Here is a 19,280-nt window from a genome sequence, read left to right as displayed (position 1 = left end):
GAAACTCTGTAATGCTGAAGATTGTTCACTGGCCATGAAATCCCAAGATGTGGTGTGTCAATTCCCTACTCCATAGTTTCCCGGACATAAATTTAATAGAGGAAACATGAGGCCGCATTTGTTTCCAAACAGCAAAGAAATTCAAAATATTTAAAATCTTTATTTCTCCCTAGCAAATTTCTAGAATCCGTTGCTTTAAAATGTCGTTGTACAGCCAAATATTTAAGCCACTGTATGTAATAGGGAGAAAGGAAGGGGAGATGAACAGCTTTGTGTAATTTGTGGATTTATGTTTGTTAGACAAAAATGCTCCTCATTGCTTCCTCCCCCTGCCACACACACACAAACACACACCACACACAAAGTCAGGAAATCTTTTTCACCTAGCCTCACTCTCTCTGCTCTCTGGTCCTTTTTGTAATGTGGAATTGTCTTTATTCCTGACTATTCTGACACATCCAAAGAATGGCATGGTACATTCAAGTTTTCAGAAACTAGGGTCTAAGATTAGCTATTTTCATTCAAAAGGTTTTCTTTGTTACTCTCTCTTCTTTTTTCCTAGATCTCTAAACTTTCATTCCAGCCCTTATTTAAATTTCACCTTGCATGAAGTAACTTACATCTTTTGCCCAAGCTAACAGACATTCATAGATACCCAAGAGATAACTTTGCACCTGCAATTCCCTTCCCCTGCTAAATTATTATGCATCCTTCAAAATCCAGATTAATATCACCTTCTCCATGAAGCTCCCTGATTATCCCAAATGAAGTTAGATGCTCCCTACTCTGTGCTCCTAAACTTCTCTGCTCATACCTCTATATCTAGCACTCACGATACTGAACTGTAATTGTCTTGCCAGTCATAATTGGCAGACTTTTGAGTCTCTCAAGACTGGAAATTTTGATTCACATTTATATGCCTAATGCCTGGCACTTAGTAGGTATTTAACAATTATATGAATAAGTAAATTAATGTTGAACATCAGCTTGTAGCAGCTTCTGGATCCTAAATAGATGGGTCCAGAATTCTATCCTTTTCTAGACTTCCACAGATATATCTTTCTCCCCTGTAGGTGACTGAGGGGTTTCTAGATGCAACAATTATATCAGACACACTTGTTAAAGCATTTGTAATTATCCAAGGGTAGGTGTCATGGGTGAAATAGTGTTCCCCACCCACCAAATTCTTCTTCACCAAGAACCTCAGAATGTGATAATATTTGGAAATATGATCTTTGCAGTTAGACTTAGTTAAGAATCTTGAGATGAGATCACCATGGATTTAGAATGGGCCCTAAATCAATGACGACTTGTGTCTTTATAAAAAGATGAGAGAACATGGAAAGATGCTGAAACAAGAGCATGTGAAGATGGAGGTAGAGATTGGAGCTGGAGATACAGTGACAAGCTGAGGAACACCAAGGATTGCTGGAAGCCACCAAAGCTAGGAAGACACAAGGAAGGATTCTTCTCTAGAGCATTCAGAGACAGAATTGACCTGCTGACACCTTGACTGCAGACTTCTGGGCTCCAGAACTCTGAAAGAATAAATTTCTGTTATTTTGAGCCACCAAGTTTGTGGTAATTTTTCTGATGGCCTAGGAAAATAATATAGTAGGGAAGAACCTTCTGGGGAACAGTAAAGACTTCCCTAGGGTCTCAATATAAACAGTCTGCCTCAGGATTTGCTACTGGGTGGAAAATATTCAAGGCCACTGGACCAAGATTAATCTCACCATATCAGAGTGCAGTCCCATCTGAGAGCCTAGAGTCAGCAGGGTTTAACTGCAGCAGCTTAAGGCATAGCAAGGCTGGGTGGCCCAGAGTCCTAACACTAAAGTTGATGTCAAGTAGTGATCTGTTTAGCAAGGCCTTGCTCCTAACTTTTACAACTGGGGTCTCCACAGCCCTGAAATTAGTTTGGTAATAACTTGGGGCACAGAAACCAATTATTCCCCTAGGCATGAAAAAGAGGGGAAACCTAGAACTGAAAGGCATTGTAGATTAGTTTGTGATCCCACTCTGCAATTGTCATTTAATTCCAGCCACTGAGACCTCTGCCTTGTGACCTCTGCCTTGTGACCTAACTCCCACCGTGCATCCTGCCATGATTATATCTGCCTGTCTGTGGTTTAGAAGCTCTCTTATGTTCTCACTTCCTCACTGAAAGTTCTTCCTATTGCCCTACCTTGCTTGAGCCCACTCCCAGAACAGTCGACATATTTGTAACTACATGTGTATTCTGTCTCTTTTACTTGAGCATTAGCTCCACAGGTACCATTATCTTGTTCATGTTCTTTCCCTAATGCCTATCACATTGCCTATAATATAATAAGGACTTAATATATTTTTATAAAATTTAATTATACTTATACTTCTCTTTCAGACCCTTCCCTGTCTTTTTATGCTTCAGTTATAGGGAACTCAGTTTTCCCCAGAATCAGTGTTCCTTGTGCCTTAGTGGTTTTTTAAAAAGTTGAGTCCTGGCCATGAAACTCAGACTCATGACTAAGTCCTCCAATGCCAGCTACCCCCACCCCCAAGACACTAATTGCACACATATCCAGACTTTCTTAGTTTTCCTGATGCATTTTTCTACTATGCAAAAACGTGACTCCAATCAGCCAATTCCTTCCATCTCCTCACGGTCAAAATCTGAAAGAGGCGGGTTCAGCACCGTGGACAGCTCTAAACCACTCCAACCTTGTGACTGGTTGCTACTATTGTTGTTCAGATGCCAGCCTCTCCAAAGAGCTTGACACCCCACCCCACCACCACTTTGGATAACCAAAAACTATCTGATTGCCTTGGACCCATAATGGCTCTTGGGTTTAAAGAAATCCTGAGTCATTGATGTGATCCTCTTCCCCTTGTAGGCAAAGAAGTGGCCCTCCTCCCCTTCAACAGACATTGGGTCTGAAACCAGGATAATATCACTGGTAGGTCTTCAGGTTCATCAAGAAAAGGAAGATTTCTGTATCCTTATTTTTTTGTTTTGTTTCATTTTTGAGACGGAGTCTCACTCTGTTGCCCAGGCTGGAGTGCAGTGGGGCCATCTCTGCTCACTGCAACCTCTGCCTCCCAGGTTCAAGTGATTCTTCTGTCTCAGCCTCCAGAGTAGCTGGGATTACAGGAATGTGCCACCACACCCGGCTAATTTTTGTATTTGTAGTAGAGGCGGGGTTTCATCATTTTTGCCAGGCTGGACTCAAACTCCTGACCTCAAGGGATCCACCTGCCTCGGCCTCCCAAAGTGCTGGGATTACAGGCATAAGCCACTGTGACTGGCCGTTCTGTATCCTTATTGAGCCCATGTGGTTGAGATACTAGGTTCAGGGGAGGGAGAGAGAAGTCCAGGTTTTGTGTCCAATTTCCTTTTAATGGTAACTTTCTCCTCCAGAGATGGAAGTTTAAATGTTAATACAAGCTGAGATGGCTAAACATGTCCTTAGACTCTCTCTATGCCACACTTTTTATGTTTATTTTAATTTTTTTTCAAGATACCTTATGCTTCCCTTGCATAGACACGTATGAGGAAAAATATATTTTGTTTGAGAGTCTTCTACAATAAAGATGGGGATTTCTGAACAAATACCATATAAATCAGGTGACAAATGCTTAGTTAACTTAAAGCGTAGCAATCTTCTCTTCCTCTGAATCTACCTTTCAACCGTTTTTGTCTATTCAATATTTCTTTTTTAGTGAAAAATTTTAAACATGCACAAAAGTGAAGATAATAGTGTAATAAACTTCCACATAGCAATCACCCAAGTTCAAGAATTATGAATTAGTGATTCACAATTGAATCAGTTATTGATTATTGAACTGTCAAATTTGAACTATTGAAATTTGTCACACCAGCTGTATTGTTCATACCTTTTAAAATTTTTTCTTTTTGGTTGCTGGGGGATATAAAATCAAATCCTAAACTTCATGTCATGTCACCCCAAACATAGTGTGTTTCTATTTATTTATTTACGGATGGAGTTTCACTCTGTCACCCAGGCTGGAGTGCAGCGGCGCCATCTCGGCTCACTGCAACCTCCGCCTCCCAGGTTCAAGCGATTCTCCTGCCTTAGCCTCCTGAGTAGCTGGGATTACAGGTGTGCAGCACCACACCTGGCTAATTTTTGTATTTTTAGTAGAGACAGGGTTTCACCATGTTGGTCAGGCTGATCTCTTTTTAAAATGAAGAGTTTCTTACAAAATTACACCACCACTATCATACTTAACAATGATTTATTTGTATTGTTCAATTTCCACTCCATGGCGAATTTTCCCAATACTATGTAATATGTAAATTTTCTTAATATTGTATATGGAATATATGGAAAATATGTAAATTTCCTCAGTACTGTATACTGAGTAAGTCTGTGAGGAATACAATGTATTGAGGAAATACCGTTTATTGATGTAATATGAAGTACACAGAAGTCCCATTATTATTGGTGCTAACATTGAATAGTGGATACAGGGACTGCCAGCCTGATTACTGCACTGTAAAGTTTCCTCATAACTCTTCATCTAATGGACTCATCCAGTGATGATCAATTAAGGTTACAAATGGTGATTTTCTAATTCTTTCATTTCTTATTCATTTAGTAGCTAGAATTTTTCTGTTAAAAAAAAGTCCCTCAGGCTATTTGATTACCATAAAATATAGTTCATAGAGGAAAATCAAGACAAATGATTAATTCTCCATAATTCCAGTTACCCAGATAGCTTTTATAATACTGAACAAATTATAACCAGAGTATTTATTTTCTAATTTATCTTGTTCTTCCTGCCTTCTTTGGTTAAATTAAGCTCTGAGGAAAGAAAGAATTTATGTGTTTTCTTTTGAAAAATATAAATTCATGGCTGGGCGTGGTGGCTCACGCCTGTAATCCCAGCACTTTGGGAGGCCGAGGCTGGCGGATCACGAGGTCAGGAGATCGAGACCACGGTGAAACCCCGTCTCTACTAAAAATACAAAACAAAACAAAACAAAAAAAGCCGGGCGCGGTGGCGGGCGCCTGTAGTCCCAGCTACTCGGGAGTCTGAGGCAGGAGAATGACGTGAACCCGGGAGGCGGAGCTTGCAGTGAGCTGAGATCGTGCCACTGCACTCCAGCCTGGGAGACAGAGCGAGACTCTGTCTCAAAAAAAAAAAAAAAAAAAAAAAAAGAGAAAAAGGAGAAAGAAAAATATAAATCATAGAAATATTAGGTTGGTGCAAAAGTAATTGCAGTTTTACCAAAACCACAGTGACTTTTGAACCAGCCTAATGTAAAGAACCTCAGAAATCATCTATTTCAATCCACACATTGTACAAGTGAGGATACTGAGGCATGGGGATATAACGTGTTCAGTTTGGTGGATATGCTGAGACTGCAACCTGATCTGCCAGATCCCAGAGTGTTGCTCTGGGTGGCCTCTTAGATAACGTATGTAAAAAGTGTTTGTGGAAAAATAATAGCTAGATTCTCATATTCATCCACAGCTAGGGCTCTGTGATGGTTCCATATCTTACTTCAAACCATTTTTTGATCTTACTGAAGAAATGTGAGTTACCTAGATGAATCCTTAGCTTGCCAAAGATTATTGTCAAGAATGGAGTTGCTTGGTGAAGAAAATTATCTGACTACCTGAGAAGAATTTTTAGTGGTTTGTGCTGGAGCAAAGAATTGACAGTTCACTTTATAAAGTAAAAATCATTGATCAGTTCTATGTTTATTGAATGCTAAGTCTATACCACTGTGATACAATTAAGAGCTCCTAAGATATGATTCTCATTCCCTAAAATCTCATTAGAGACGTCAGGCATACAGATAAAACCAGCCACAAAAGTTAGGGCATAGTCATGACCTGAATAGCAGAGATTTCTCAAGATGTCTGTGCTCATGGCCAAGAGAATGGACAAGCAAAAAACGCTGAGAGCCTGGGGATTTTGGAGGGCATTGCAGAGGAAGTGAGGTCTAAATTGTCCAGAGGACAATAGGCAGGTATTTAAGGCAAGGGAAAGCTGGGTGCCATAATGAGGAGAAAGGAAATGCCAAAGGGATGCTTAAATCCATCTCACTGGGCTAGGGGATTTGTAAAAGGGCTCTTCCTTATTGAGGTGAGAGATAAGATGATTGGAGTCAGGCTGAAGAAGGCCCTAAATATGTAAACACAGAGTTGGGCCCTTTTGTCCCATCAGATGTGGAAAGCCACTGGGGAACCGCAGGCAGAGATGGCATGTTAAACTCTAGGGAGCAGCTGCCAGTCTCACTCCTATCCAGAGACTGTCATCTCTTGCCTGAAAAGATTGAGACCTCACACTGCACAGTTTCTAAGCCTTTTTCTTAAAGTAAACTTTCAAAACTGTGGGACAAAATAATCAATTCTACTAGGACAGGCCACCACTCACTGCTAGGGCTTTGAATTCTTTTTCCCATCCACTCTTAAAACTTCACCATTCTTCCCTATTCAATAATGGTGCACACTAATGCATTCAATAAACACTTATTTAATAATATGCCAAGCACTGTCCCAGGCATTGAAATATAGAGGTGGATAGGTTACAAAAGGCTCCTGTTCTCAAGGGGCTTACAACCTAGTGGAAGAAGACAAACTATACAATATATGAGAAAACAAAGACAAACTTATTTCAGATTGTGAGATGGACATATCATTATTGACAGAAAGTAATTGGGGATTAGGAAGCTTCTGCAAATAGGGTTGTTAACAAAGTCTTTCTCAAAGACAGAATATTTGATCTGACATCTCAGTGATGAGATGGTGTTGACATTCAGAACCTGGGGAATATAGTTCCAAACAGACAGAATGGTAGATGCAAAGTTTCTAAGAAAAGAGAGGGCTTCATATATCAAGGGATAAAAAGAAGGCCAGTGTAGTTGGAACAGAGTAAGTGAAGTTGTGAGTAGTATGAAATAAAATCAGAGGAGTGGAAAAGGACCAGATCATGTCAATCCTAATAGTCCTTGGTGAGCAGTTTGCATTTTATTCTGACAGTGATGAGGAGCCATTGGGGGATTTTATATGGAGAAGTGACAAAATCTGATATATCATTTTAAAAGATTACTATGATGCATTTGGAAGGATATTATAGCATTGTGTATAGAAGTACAAGCCTGGATACCAACTAATTACCCATCAACAAGGACAAGATAAATAATTTGGTGATACGTGCATTCAATGAAATACCAGGCAACTATGAAAAAGAATGAGTCCGTATTTATATTTTGATATAGTTTGTCTGTGAGTAAAAGGTGTCAAATAGTGTAGAGTGTTACTTTTGTGTAAAAAAATAAAGCAGAACCCTAAAAGAGGAGACTTTGTAAAGCAATGGATTCTTTGTCAATTTCAGATGGTTCCTTCTTGGTCTACTGATATGCTTTGGCTCTGTGTCCCCACCCAAATCTCAATAATCGTAATAATCTCCAAGTGTCAAAGGCGAGACCAGGGGGAGATAATTGAATTGTGGGGGTGGTTTCCCCCATGCTGTTCTTGTGATAGTGAGCGAGTTCTCACAAGGTCTGATGGTTTCATTAGGGGCTTCCCCCTTCACTTGGCAATCATTCTCTCTCCTGCCACCTTGTGAAGAGTTGCCTTCTGCCATAATTGTAAGTTTCCTGAGGCCTCCCTAGCCATGCAGAACTGTGAGTCAATTAAACCTCTTTTCTTTATAAATTACCCAGTCTTGGGTATTTCTTCACAGCAGCATGAGAACAAACTAATACATCTGCTAAGGCCAAGTAGGATATCCACCATGCAGCTAGTGCTGGCCACTCAGTTAGCCATGCTGTACCTGTGAGTCTACTATCCTGCTGTCTACTCTCTACTATCCTGCTGTCATCATCAGCAAAATCCAGACACATGACATCAGCCTGCCAGAGCCACCTGTTCCTTGTTGCATGTTTCATAGATTCTTAGTGGGAGAAAGTCATGGTAAGATCCCTGTCAATCACACCCAAAATTTCCAAAACAAGGCAATTAAGTGAGCAGCAGGCACAAAGCTCATGGAAGGGGTTTCTTTGAGGAATTCTAATTTGAAAATTGTGGATGGGGTCAGACAATGCCAATTTTTGAGAGGACGGGGAAAGGGGGCCACAGTGGGAAGAGAGGCAACCTGCCACTGAGCACCAGGGCAACCCAGGCCAGACAGGCTCCTATTCTGGTTGTCTTCATCCATGCAGTGGGGGCAATGAATTATATGTGGATAAAGGTAAAGCCATCCCAGAATCCACCCTTCCCCTTAGCTCACTGTTTTTCTCTGTCACCATTCTGGCTGCAGCCCGGAAAGTGTAATTGTGTAGTGAAAACTGTGTAGGGTAGAGCATGATAAATGGTGCATTCCAGCAACAGAAAAAATCTCGTGATGGCCCACGTCTCCAGGTAATGCCATCCTCCTCCACTAGCATACTCATGCTCACACTCACGCATGCAATCACATGTTCAAACTTCCCATTGATTTCCTATTGCTGTGATTCTGTAGAAAGACCTCTCTGACTCTGGTCCTGATACATTGAATCAGTAGTTCTCAAGGTGTCGCTCTAGGACCAGCAGCGTTGACCTCGCCTGGGAGCTAGTTAGAGATGGGCATTCTTGGACCCCACCGCAAACTGAATCAGAAACTCTGGCAGTAGGGCTCAGTAACCTATAGTTTAACAAACCCTCCAGGTGATAGTGATACAGGCCCAGGTTCTCAGCCTTGGCTACACATTGGGATCACCTGGAGAGCCTTAATGACTAATGATGCCTAGGCCCCACTCCAGAGGTCTGTAGCAATCAAACGGTCTAAGAGCTGGATAGTAGAATCTGTTTGTGTGTGTGTCTTCTGTCACACACATGCACACAGTGAGGATGAACGGTGGGAGGAGGACAAAAAGTCTCTTCCACCTGGACACCTTCCAATAAAATCATCAACTTGTCGCATTTTTCTCTGCCTTTCTCTTTACCTGTCTCTTCCTTCCTATATTCCACTTCAGAAGTGTTTGAGCACTGCTTCAGCAGGTCTCCTCTGCCTCATTTCCAGACTGAATGCATTGAGGCTGCTAAGTAGTTCAATCTTCGACAGCCAGCAGTTGCACTTGAGGCAGAAGGTCTCATCTTCATGACACTATCAGGAAGCATCTCAGAAAGCAGCCATTTTGCAAATTTACAGGTGGAATTGGCCCTAATGTAGAAAAATTGAAAGATTAATTGAGTTAAAAAACAAATTTATTGTTAAAATAACTTACTGCCGGGTGAGGTGGCTCACGCCTGTAATCCCAGCACTTCGGGAGGCTGAGGCGGGTGGATCACCTGAGTTCGGGAGTTCGAGACCAGCCTGACCAACATGGAGAAACCCTGTCCCTAATAAAAATACAAGATTAGCCAGGTGTGGTGGTGCATGCTTGTAATCCCAGCTACTTGGGAGGCTGAGGCAGGAGAATTGCTTGAACCTGGGAGGCGGAGGTTGTGGTGAGCCGAGATCATGCCATTCCACTCCAGCCTGGGCAACAAGGGTGAAACTCCGTCTCATAAATAAATAAATAAGTAACTTCACTGTTTAACTCAACAGAAGTGTTTTAAAATTTAGCTTAACTCTATTGGTGCTGTTTTCCACTTCAGTGAAGACCTGTGTTTACAAAACATAAGAAGTACTTTTTCAACCTGGAATGATGCTATACCAGGACCGCCAATGTGTATTCCCTGCTGAGCCTTAACATGTGTCCCCTGTGATCTGGGTGACTGCAAGTGTGTGTCTATCTTTTTGTGTCTCTTTGTGCTTTAAGACACTTGGAGTTTCCTTGTGGACATATAATGAGCAGCAAGTAACCTGCCAAACCACTGGGATATCCTCCTGCCTGGGGTCCTTTGGTTGTAAGGGTTCTCAAGGACTTTGAAGAGAAGAGAGTAACTCAACCAGTGCATGGTATAAAGAGTATGCAGCTGTCACATGCATGCTATTTACACCATGCAGGCAAGTGCACATCAATTCATATTCGATAGCTGTGCTATGGTGGGCACACTTCCGAGGGAAGCCCTGCCAATTATAACAAGGGCAGCTATGTGTTCAATATTAGCAACATACCCAAAAGAAATAGCAGCTTTGGATTTCTTCTATGATTGTTGAACAGCTTAGCCAAGTCATGACACATTAATTCATTCAGCATTCATTGAGCAACTGCTACTTGCCAGTCATTATGCTAGGCATGCAAGAAACGAAAACAAGTAAGACCTACTCCCTGCCTTCAAGAGCTCATGGCCTGGAGGATGAGACACATGTAAATACTGACAACACAAGGTGGACAGGGTGTGGCTACGGCAGATGCAGGGGGCTATAGGAGCATGGAGAGCACCTGATGCAGGCCTAGCAGGTGATCAGGGGACATCAGGGAAGGCTTTTTGGAGGAGTTGACACCTGAACTGATTCTGGAAGGATAATGGGCATGGACTAAGTAAATACTGGTGTCAGGAAGTAATAGAAGTCATCCTTCATCTTGGTGAGCTCCAGAAAGTTCTATTTTGGGTCAGAGATCTCAATTATAAATCTAATGACAGCTATGAGCTCTCTCCCTGGTAAAATGTTCATGTATAATTACAGCACAATTTCTTGGGGTCATGGACTGCTTAAGTTCCATACACAGATCCTCTAGGGTTCATGAACCCAAAGTTAAGGGCTTTGTGAAAATTATATCCTCTGTGCTGGAGGAACCCTCTGAGACCACCTAACCCGACACCTCACTTTATCAACAAGGAGATCAAGGCCCAAAGAGGACAGATAACTTGTCCAGGGCCACACAGCCAATGGGTTGTGGGGATGTAGAAGTCTGAAAGGGGAGGGAAGGCACGTCCAGCTTCCAGCCCCCATGGTGTCTTTTCCACAGGGATATTTCCTGGCTGGCATCTGAGCTATGTCGATGTGAAGGACAACTCCCGTGATGAGACCTTCCACTTCCAGTGCGACTGCTGGCTCTCCAAGAGTGAGGGTGACGGGCAGACGGTCCGCGACTTTGCCTGTGCCAACAACAAGATCCATGATGAGCTGGAAGAGACCAGTATGTGGGGGAGAGCATTGGCTCAGGAGGGAGGCAGGGAATGGTGCTGGAATAAGAAGACACCGTTCCAGCTGGAGGGGGGTCAGGTGCCCGATGCAGGGAATAATATGGAGATATGCATGAGGAAACATCCTAAATGCTGTTTGGTGAAACTGGAACTGCTAAGAAACACTGATGCCAGCTCATGGCTCAGAATCACAGGGACTAATTAGGTAGCAGGAAAACCCACTGGGGACAAGCTGACCCTGACCTGAAGGCTGAGCTGGGTGGTTTGGTGTGGAGTTCTCTCTGGTTTATTTTTATAACATGGACATCATCCAACTGATGCCTGTGGCAACAGCTGCCTAATCAATGCTTCCTAGAAACAGAATGCAGGGGAAGCCAGTATCTCCAGCAGCAGCTTTCCTTTTGTCCCTTCCTCAGGGGATATTTAAAGGGGAAGAGTAATTGATCCTGAGGGGATGGCCATCAAAGCTGAGGGAGATGTGCCTCTCACAGATGCCAGGGTCTGGGCCCAACAGATTGGAAGAGGCTTGTCAAAGGCAGAGCGTGACATAAGAAATGGATTTTTCCAATCTTAGTTATTAAGGCAGCACTAGCTTCAGTAAGAGGCAAACCCCTAAATCTCAGTGTCTTCACACAACAAAACATTTTTCACTCCTATAATACCCAGTCCAGTATGTGTGTTTTGCGGGAGGTCTTCCACGGAGTGATTTAGGGACCCAAGCTCCTTCTGTCTGTATCTCTCTCTGGGACATCCTCTGGCAGGGCCAATGTCTTCCTCTCTGCAGCCCCTCCCACTCCCTATGCTCCCACTCTTGAAGCCTTTTAAGGCTGCCCAGTCAGCCTTACCTGCATTACTTCCAGCCAAAATACAGTCCAGCTTGCAGGCCAGCTCCCCAGGGATGGAACAGTCACTGCTTGCTTCACCAGACAGTTCAGCTAGAAAATCCATCTTCATATTTATGTTATTGCAGCATCCCTCCTTTGGTAGTCCCAATGGAGTCAAACAGAAAATTTCAGGAGTGGTCAGGACTCTTGGTTGTATGTACCTGAAACCCAATCCTAAGCTGGCTGTAGCAAAAGGGAATATATTGGCTCCCAGAACTTGGAAGTCTTGAGTGGCTGTAGCCGAGATTTGGCTGTCTCCAGAGGCTCCCGTGGTCTCAGTATGTCTCTTTCTGTCTTCTCCTCTCAACTCTGTTTCCTCCCATGTGTCAACTTTGTTTTAGTACAGACTCTCTCCATTGTGGAAGTTGGCTGCTCGCAGCTCCAATCCCACACCATTTCAGCTTAATAGCTTCCATGGAAGGGAAGAGAGCATCTCCCTGCTTAAGTTCCATACACAGATCCTCTAGGAGGATTCTGGGGAGGATTCTGACTGGGCAGGCCCAGGACTCTCAGCTCCATCCAACCCACATGGTAGGAGCTCCTCAACGTAAACAGTGGTCCTGAAACGTAAGACAGTAAAATCCAAATGTCCACTAGAAGCCCAACTATGCTCCTAGCATTCCTCCATGGCCATCACATGCCCCTGTAGTTCTTGTCTCGAGACTAAACATCTGTTTATTCTGCAGCTCCTTGAACAATGTGACACTGAATCTTCCCTGCATCCTGCCCCTTTCCCTCTTGGTACAACCTGTATCACTCATTCGCTGCCCTCTGCAGATGCCATGCCCAGGATGAAGGCAAGATTTCAACGGGGATCTGTTCGCTCCTCTCCTGTCTTGCCTTTCAAACTACGACCCATGCCTCCTAAGCCCACAGTAGCTTTGCTGGTGGCCCCTTTATGCTAGTGACTTCCATGTGCTTCTTCCTTTGCATGACTACTGAGAGCCTTCCTCTAGTAGGGCTTGTCCTTGGGTGTGCTGGCCCCACGGGAGATCTGTTAGATGGGGCTCATCACGTTTACCTGCCCTGAATATTCAAGTTCCTGATCCTCTTTCATCTGTTCCTTCCCAGCAACCTGTGAACAAAGTTGGGAATCGTGCTTTCTACATTTTTATCAAGCCGCTTCGTGTGGGAAAGAAAGCAAGGTGAAAATATGCTGATTGAAACTTCCTCTCAAAAGACCACCGATGTGATTAGCAACATGTGTTTCTAATCTACCTAAATGTCCTTGATTACAAACCTTGCTTCTCTACCTTATCCTTAGGACCACTAGGAAAGAATTCATTTCAATCCATGTAGGAAACCCCACCCGCATCATCTCTCACACCTCCTACTTGAGTCCATCAGGGTGATATGCAGGTTCCCAGTGCTCCGTGCCTCCCTCACTGATTCTGACAAACCATTTCCCTAACCACACCCAGGATCCCTCTTTGAATTCACCAGTACCTGTTTGCAGAATAGACCATCACCTCCCATGGGAAAGCAGAAGGCAATGGTACAACTTCCCTTGCTGGGATGGCTTTGGGTCTCTGGGCTGGAATCTGCCCTGGGCTGCAGAACCCCTCCCTACTGCAGAAGGATGCACTTTCTGTGGATCTCTTCCTCTATCAGAGGCTGCCTGTCTCTTTGCCTAGATTCACTCTACTTGTTTCAGGTAGCAGAGATTTCTCCTTGAGAAAAGTTACAGAGGCAAAAGGGTGGCTGAGGGGCTGGGATTGGTGCTACATTGAGCCACAGGTATGGCCATCTCTCATCTTCATTATTTTTATCATGTCTCTGAGAAAAAGGCACAGAAACAGAGCTACCCCTTTGGATCCAGAATCCCAGACCGTCAGTCATTCAGGTACTGCAGCAAGGGGTCTATGTCTGGGGACACTCGAGCCAGACACTTACTGTGTCCTCCAAGTGCTGGTTCCATCCCTGGTCTGGTCCCTGGGGAGTGAGCCTGGATCACATGTCACACTCTCTCAGTATCTTGGCTTAGGGGGATCAGGTAGCAATTTTAATTAGGGTGGTTGGATAGACATCTCTGAGACATGACTTTTGAGTAAGGATGAGAAGGAGGTGAGTCAGTGAGCCACGCCACTATGGGTGGGAGAGGGAGAGGGAAAGAGGGAAGGACTCCAGGCAGAAGGACAGCATTGCAGAGCTCTAGGGAGGAGCACACCTAAGTGCTCTGGGTGCAGCTAGGAGGCAGAGTGGCTGGAGTGAGAAAGAGAGAAAGTACCAGGACACAAGGTGGGGAGGAAATGGGGAGCCAGGCTTTCCTCTTACCCCACGGTACTTTGGCTCTTTTTTGCAGGGTTATCTATCACATTCTGTCATATGGTACAGTCCGTGTTTGTGTCTGGGGCTAGAGATTGAGTTCTAGTGTCACCCAGGGTCTAGTCCAGTCCTGGCACTTGGCACCTACTTAACCAGTGTTGGAGGAGTGCACACCTGTGCAGACATGATTGAGTGAATAGCAGGGTGAGATGGAGTGACACCAAGACAAGATGCAAGTGAGACTGCTTGCTGGAGCAAGTGCAAGGGTCTTCGGGGTGGCTTTGCCTGCCTGGGTCTTTCCCCTTTGCTTTTGCACTGGGCCCCACTTCTTCTCCCTTCTCAGCACCAATATCCATTTTGCATCTCACCCCTGTAGCTGAATGTTCAGCCCCACCTCCTGCTGCATTCCCAGTGGCTCCCATATTTGCCTGCAAAGAGGTTGCTACTATAAATAAAATGAGAGCATTCGCTGTAGCCCCAGAATCCGGGCAGATTCTACCTACAACGCCTCAATCGTGGTGATTTTAACCTGCCTCCCCCAACCCCAGGCTGCAGCCTAAGATCAAATGAAGGACCGGAGGCCGTGACCCTCTTGCTCCCGCCCTGAAGACGGGCACTGCTTCCCCTGTGCTGACCCTCCCCCACCTCCTCCATTACAGCCTACGAGATCGTCATAGAAACGGGCAACGGAGGCGAAACCAGGGAGAACGTCTGGCTCATCCTGGAGGGCAGGAAGAACCGATCCAAAGAGTTTCTCGTGGAAAATTCTTCTAGGCAGCGGGCCTTTAGGAAGTAGGAAGGGGAGGCCCATGGGAAGTGGTGGGGAGTGGGTAGGTAAGGGAGGACCCCAAGAATCTCCCTCTTGGGTGGGAGCCATAGGTACACAAATGGGCCTAACCAGCAAGTACTTACTGAGCACCTACTGTGTGCCAATCCTGTGCAAGCACCCAGGGGCTAAACAGGCAATGGTGAAAGGGAAAGCATGGGACTGCATTTAATGGGAGCCCACCCTGTGGATGGACAGTGCTACTCAGTCCAAACATTGCCCCACATCTACGTAGACAAGGACCACACCTCCTTCCATCAGAGCCACCTCTGAACTGCTCGGATACCCACTTCATCTCCTCACTCTCTCCAGGACTGCTGAGACAGCCTCCACCTCCCCCTTAACTCTGCTACATCTTTCTCTTAGTCCATTCTGACTGCTATAACAGAATACCTCAGACTGGTAGCTTAGAAACAACAGAAATGTATTTCTCACGGTTCTAGAGGCTGGGAGTCCAGGACCAAGGCACCAGCAAATCTGGTGTCTGGTGAGGGCCTGCCTCCTGGTTCATAGCCATCTTCTCACTGTGTCCTCACATGGCAGAAGGGGGAGGGAGCTCTCCAGGGCCCCTTTTATAAAGGCATGAATCTCATTCATGAGGGCTCAGCTCTCATGACCCCATCACCTCTCAAAGACCCTACCTCCAAATACCATCACACTGGAGAATAGGTTTCAACATATAAATTTGGGGGAACTGGGGCACAGACATTCCATTTATAACAACCTTTTCTTCAAATCTCTACATCAGGATGAAGTCTGGACACCTTAGACTGGCACTTACCCCCACAGGCTGCCTGCACCCATACCTTCTCCATTAGCTTTTCCCTCCCTGAACCCAAACTTCACCCAAGCCAGCATTCCCCCAGAAATATCTGCACCTCCACACCCCACTATTCCCACCTATGACTTTGCTAAGACATGTCTGTTACAGGGGACTCTTCCCTTCCCCTCCTCCCTCTGCTCTCCAAGTCTCACCACCCTCCCCATCTCCATCCTGCATAACGATGTCACCATTCTTTGGTGCTGAGGCCAGGCAGCTAGTGGGGCTTTTTCATTGTGATTGTCTTGGTCCCAAACTGAACTGAACCCCTCAAGGCCTCCAGGACTGCCATGAGCTCCTGCTTGCCATCCCATCCCTGTTCCCTGGCCCACTGCTTGGAATGCAGCAGGCCCCCGACAAATGCTTACCTGCTTCAGTGGGCAAAGGCAGCTCATGGACCACAATTTTGTTTCCTGCAGGGGGACCACAGACACGTTTGAGTTTGACAGCATCTACTTGGGGGACATTGCCTCCCTCTGTGTGGGCCACCTTGCCAGGGAAGACCGGTTTATCCCCAAGAGAGAACTTGTCTGGCATGTCAAGACCATCACCATCACCGAGATGGAGTACGGCAATGTGTATGTACTGAGCCTCTCCCCAAGGAAGTGCCACTCCCTCAGCATGGGGCAGGGACTGAGCTGGACCATGGGCAAGAGAGCAGGGTGTGATGAGGTCTCTTCTTCAAGGTCAAGATTACCCTGTTCAGGAGGCCTAGAAGGCAGGAAGGGAAGAGACAGCTGTATGCTTCTGAAGCTATCTGGATTGTGCACCTACTATCAGAGGCAGGGGAGTAGGCCAGATGACCTAGGGTGCATCTAGTCTTTGGATCCAGGGATGCTTCCTTGGAAGGATACTGAGAAAGTCAAACAGTGCCAGAGAGCAGAGGCTTTCCTTGCCTTCCCCTTCCCTCAATCTAAAATGACAAAGAAACACAGTTTTGAAGCCTGCTGTTTACACGGTCATAGTGAAAACCCACCATCCATGTGGGCAGAGTAGGGACCAGAGACAAGCTAGGGTAATCCAATGGTCCATCTGCCTCACAGTACCCCAGATAAGGGGCTTTGCATTCTCTCATCAGAGCCTTCTGGAGACTCAGACATTTCTGGAAGATTAAGGGTCTTAGTTACCTGGGCAACATAGTCACAGTCATCAATTTGTCTAATTAAAACCCCTTGGTAACCAAGCTGGAAGCCAGGAAGAGCCCTGAGGCTCTGGAAGGCAGGAAAGGTGCTGAGAAGGAGCCAGGGGAGGGTGGAAAGGGGAATCCAAGGTCAAGGCTTGCCAAAGGGTAAGTGAAAGCTGAGTACATAGCTCACAGGGCCAGAACCACCATGGACCCTCCCACATCTGCACCTCTCCCTGGGGCTGGCCCTGCTCATACCACACCCTAGAGCCTTCCCTGCACAAGGAAAGGTAGCCCTTGTCTGCACAGAAGCGGCAGCCAGGCTGGACCTAGGCAGAGCCCTCGGCTATGGGCTCTGGCCCTCAGGAGCCCAAGCTTCTCAAAGCCACACTTGTCCAACCTGCAGCTCCCTGGATTTGGCTCCCCCAGACCAAGCAACTCCTTGGGAATTTGGCAGAAGAGATTCTGACCTCTGCTCAGACTGCCATAACAAAATATCAGAGAGTGGGTGGCTTAAACAACAGAAAGCTATTTCTCACAGCTTTGGAGGCTGGAAGTCTGAGATCAGGGTTCTAGCATGGTGGAGTTCTGGGAGGACTCTCTTTCTGTCCTGCACATGGTCGCCTTCTCTCTGTGTCCTCACGTGGCAGAGAGAGAGAGCTCTGGTTTCTCTTCCTCTTTGTGTAAGGGCACTAATTCCATCATAAGGGCCCCACCCTCATGACCTTATCTAAACCTAATTATCTCTTGAAGTCCCCCATCTCCAAATACCATGGCATTGGGGGTTCCAGCTTCCATGTATAAATTTGGGGAGATACAACTCTGTTCATAGCAACTTCCCTCTTGAGCTATGGCATTATTTGCTGCTCTTTTAGAGAAAGCCCAGCTCAAGTACAATCAATCCTGTAGGAGTTGCTCTATGTGGCTGCTAGGACCAGTACTGATGAGAACTTGACAGCTGGGAGACTATCCCAGAAAAGTGAATGACTCACTGAGCAAGTCAGGGCCAGGCCTAAGCCCTTTCCATGGCTCAGTACTACCTCCCATCCACAAGGATTGTGTCTGCTGATACTGCTCATCTGCAAACCTCCCAAAATAAACAAAACAAAATAAAATAGTCACCCTCACATTACCCTTAAACCCACAATGTTGGCCGAGAGAGAGTTCTCAGCACCACCTGGCACCTTCCTGTCTTAGAAGGAAAGGAAGGCAAAGGCCCAGCTGTAAGCTTCCTGCCCCACAGTCCTGGGCCTGAGTTGTAGAATTTTCCATCCTGCAGAAGAAAAAGCTGCTCTTAATTGAAGCATCTTTCCCTCCAGCCTCAGGAATGCAGCCTGTCTTGTTGTCACCAGGGCTGGAGGGGGGAGGAAGAGATATCTGTGGGGAAGGGGCTCTTCCTGAAGTGAAGGGGTTGCAGGGGGTCCAGGCCTCTGGATACTAGCGCTGTCACCTGGTCAACTGTGTGGCCTCCAGCAGTTACCCATCACCTCCTTGTGCTTCACGCTGCCCTTTGGGAGGACAGCTGGATGCTCTATAGGGTCTAGGGTAGAGGGACGATGGCAGGGGTGTCAGCCTAGGAGCTCTCTGAAGTCATGCCCTAGCTCACCCCTGCCTGCCTGCAGTTCTCAAGCCTGTGGTCTCTGCTGGATGAAAACCTGTCACCTGCAATTCTCAAGCCTTGTTCTCTGCTGGATGAAAACCTGTCGCCTGCAGTTCTCAAGCCTGTGGTCTCTGCTGGATGAAAACCTGTCGCCTGCAGAAATACCACCTTCGTCCAGAAGGGGGACTTTGCAGGCATGTTTAATCGTGGTGACAATTCACATGGCCTCATTCTAGAAGGAACCTACATTCTGCATTATAAAACCACTTGCTTAACACTGTGTGTAACATCCACAATTCCTTTCCTGCCACCATGTTAGCCATATTTGGAGTTACATGAATTACAAATGAATTTAATCTCAATATCTCATATACACAATAACTCCAAATGTCCATCTCACAGCTATTTCCATTCTGATCCCTCTTTTGCAGTGTGCTGTTGACCTTCCTGACCAGTTCTCATTCATCACTAATAGCCTCAGGATTTGGGTGAAAGGTCATACAAAAAGACCTTATTTTTTAACTGAAAACACCTTTATTGTTTATCCCGGTAGCATATCTAATACACAACCATCAAAATTCAAATACAGAAACGTATGTAAAAGAAAGTAAAAATTCCCTACAGCCCTGCCCATCAGAGGTGGCCACCATGATGAGCATTTTGGTGACCCCATTCTCTCTGGGATTTTTCTAATACACAATGTTCACAGATGTGTGCTTATACATAGTT

At 45.5% G+C, this 19,280-nt stretch overlaps 1 protein-coding gene across 8 annotated transcripts in view; it reads left to right on the top strand.

Annotated features, from left to right (window-relative positions):
- Nucleotides 1–19,280, top strand: part of LOXHD1 (lipoxygenase homology PLAT domains 1) — a 181,154-nt gene that overhangs the window by 157,066 nt on the left and 4,808 nt on the right. For all 8 annotated transcript variants that reach the window (XM_008955622.4, XM_055102498.2, XM_063597263.1 and 5 more), the window contains 3 exons: nucleotides 10,856–11,026; nucleotides 14,842–14,974; nucleotides 16,248–16,406. In XM_008955622.4, the coding sequence (XP_008953870.3) occupies nucleotides 10,856–11,026; nucleotides 14,842–14,974; nucleotides 16,248–16,406 (463 nt within the window). The remainder of the gene's footprint in view (nucleotides 1–10,855; nucleotides 11,027–14,841; nucleotides 14,975–16,247; nucleotides 16,407–19,280) is intronic.

The sequence above is a fragment of the Pan paniscus genome, chromosome 17, assembly GCF_029289425.2.
Source record: "Pan paniscus chromosome 17, NHGRI_mPanPan1-v2.0_pri, whole genome shotgun sequence".
NCBI classification, from domain to species: Eukaryota; Metazoa; Chordata; class Mammalia; order Primates; family Hominidae; genus Pan; species Pan paniscus.
Note: the sequence above shows the minus strand (reverse complement) of the source record. Positions and strands in the feature narration are given on the sequence as shown.